This window comes from Seriola lalandi, unplaced genomic scaffold (genome assembly GCF_002814215.2).
Source record: "Seriola lalandi dorsalis isolate HSWRI2012SDOR001 ecotype SW California unplaced genomic scaffold, Sedor1 jcf7180002004081, whole genome shotgun sequence".
Taxonomy (NCBI): Eukaryota; Metazoa; Chordata; class Actinopteri; order Carangiformes; family Carangidae; genus Seriola; species Seriola lalandi.
Window position 1 is genome coordinate 1 of NW_019474736.1, and position 1,612 is coordinate 1,612.

The 1,612-nt window shown below is 44.4% G+C and overlaps 1 protein-coding gene across 1 annotated transcript; it reads right to left on the reverse strand.

Moving 5' to 3' along the window:
* Nucleotides 1-136: 136 nt before the first annotated feature.
* LOC111668442 (mediator of RNA polymerase II transcription subunit 25-like) lies at nt 137-1,100 on the reverse strand (the record flags this gene model as incomplete). The annotated part of the gene is made up of 3 exons (XM_023424518.1): nt 137-399; nt 752-827; nt 976-1,100. Coding segments are annotated over 3 exons (464 nt in total), but the record flags the coding sequence as incomplete, so codon positions are not given.
* Nucleotides 1,101-1,612: the final 512 nt, after the last annotated feature.

Here is a 1,612-nt window from a genome sequence, read left to right on the forward strand (position 1 = left end):
AAAAAAAAAAAAAGTAGAACCCGTAACAAAGGCTACATATCAAGTTACATGCTGTTAAGTTGCTGTAGCAGAAGTTTTGGTTTTAAAACAATAGTATAGTTTCATTGGTTTCGTATTGATTATTGTCACATCTTACCATGTTGGGCTGCGCTGATGGGGCTGTGGGCTGATTTGCTGTGGGCTGCTGCTGAGGTGGCTGCTGCGGCTGCTGATTGGGTGTAGGCTGTCCTGGGGGCGGGACTGGCTGTTGCTGATTTGGAGGGACTTGTTGCTGTGACATCATAGGCTGTGTTGCTGTGGTGACCGTTGATATGCTGGGTTGACTGAGCTTCACCCCAGGGACTGAGGGGATTTGTGGTTGACTGGTGAACGGGGGACCTTGATTGACCATTCCTGGGACTGGATGTGGAGAGAAAACACAACAACAACAACCTGAACAGACGCCACGTTTAAGAACATATAAAGAACATGACCATTACACGGATAGAGACACTATAAGTTATCCATTCTGACTGTAGATTTATTTTGGGTTACTGTTAATTTTTTACTGATCCAAAGATCCTATTACTATCACTGCAGGTGAGAGCATCAGAACAGTGATACTGTCCTAGGAAAACTCTTTTCTGGAAAAAGTGAGAGCAAGCGTTACTGTAAAACGCACAGACACAGTCACAGTACTGAGACCCTGCAACTAAAACTTGGCTAACATAAATTGTTCACAAAAGGCCCACAGAGTCCACTGGTAACTCACAGCGACTCTTCTGGACGTTGGCTGCCTCCACGGCCATCTGTGCAGCCACCTGAGCAGCAGTCATGGAGGCCGGATTCTGTCAGCAAGCAGATTAAAGGAAGACAATGCTGGGTAAAACGTTTTAGGGAAGGAACATAAACACCGCTGTCTGAAACTGAGCCAAAAGCAGGCGGCAGGAATTAGTCTCCAGGCAGCCTTGTGCTGTATGGCTGCTTGCCCATTACCTGATAAGGGTGGGTTGTGTTAATGGGTGGAGGGGGCTGTGAAGCTCCAGGGAGAGGCTGAGTGACAGGCAATGACTGAGGAGGGAGGACAGGTTTGAGCGGCCCAGGTCCTCCACCTGAGGAAACTGGAGACAGACAAAGGGAGAAGCTTAGAGTTTTTACACAGTCCTGCAACATAAACTTGAGACTGCTCTGAAGGCCCAGTGTAGGAGGACAACAGTGCCTCGCTTTAGGTGAGGAATGAGACATATTTATCGAGAAATTCTTAACTACTCAGAGAAAAGTGTAGGGGTAGCCATAAGGAAGAAAAGTTTTCATTTACAACTGTTGCAACTACCACAAACTAAAGACTCATCTTACAGCAGAACTACGTGACGTTTTTAATATTTCCAGCAGCAATTAACACGTTAATTTAGCAACTAGTATCTTAAAACCAAATTAGCAGGGATGTGATTATAGGAAACTGGCCAAAATGAAATAAAAACATAAATAAAGAGGAGCTTGGAGGAGAATCTACTGCTGAAAGAGGAGGCACTGCAGAGAAAAAATAATAAAAGGGCAATTTAGTAGCTCACTGAAAACCACGGCCAAAAAAAAAAAAAGAAAAAGATGAATGGAAAGAGATAAACAACATTAA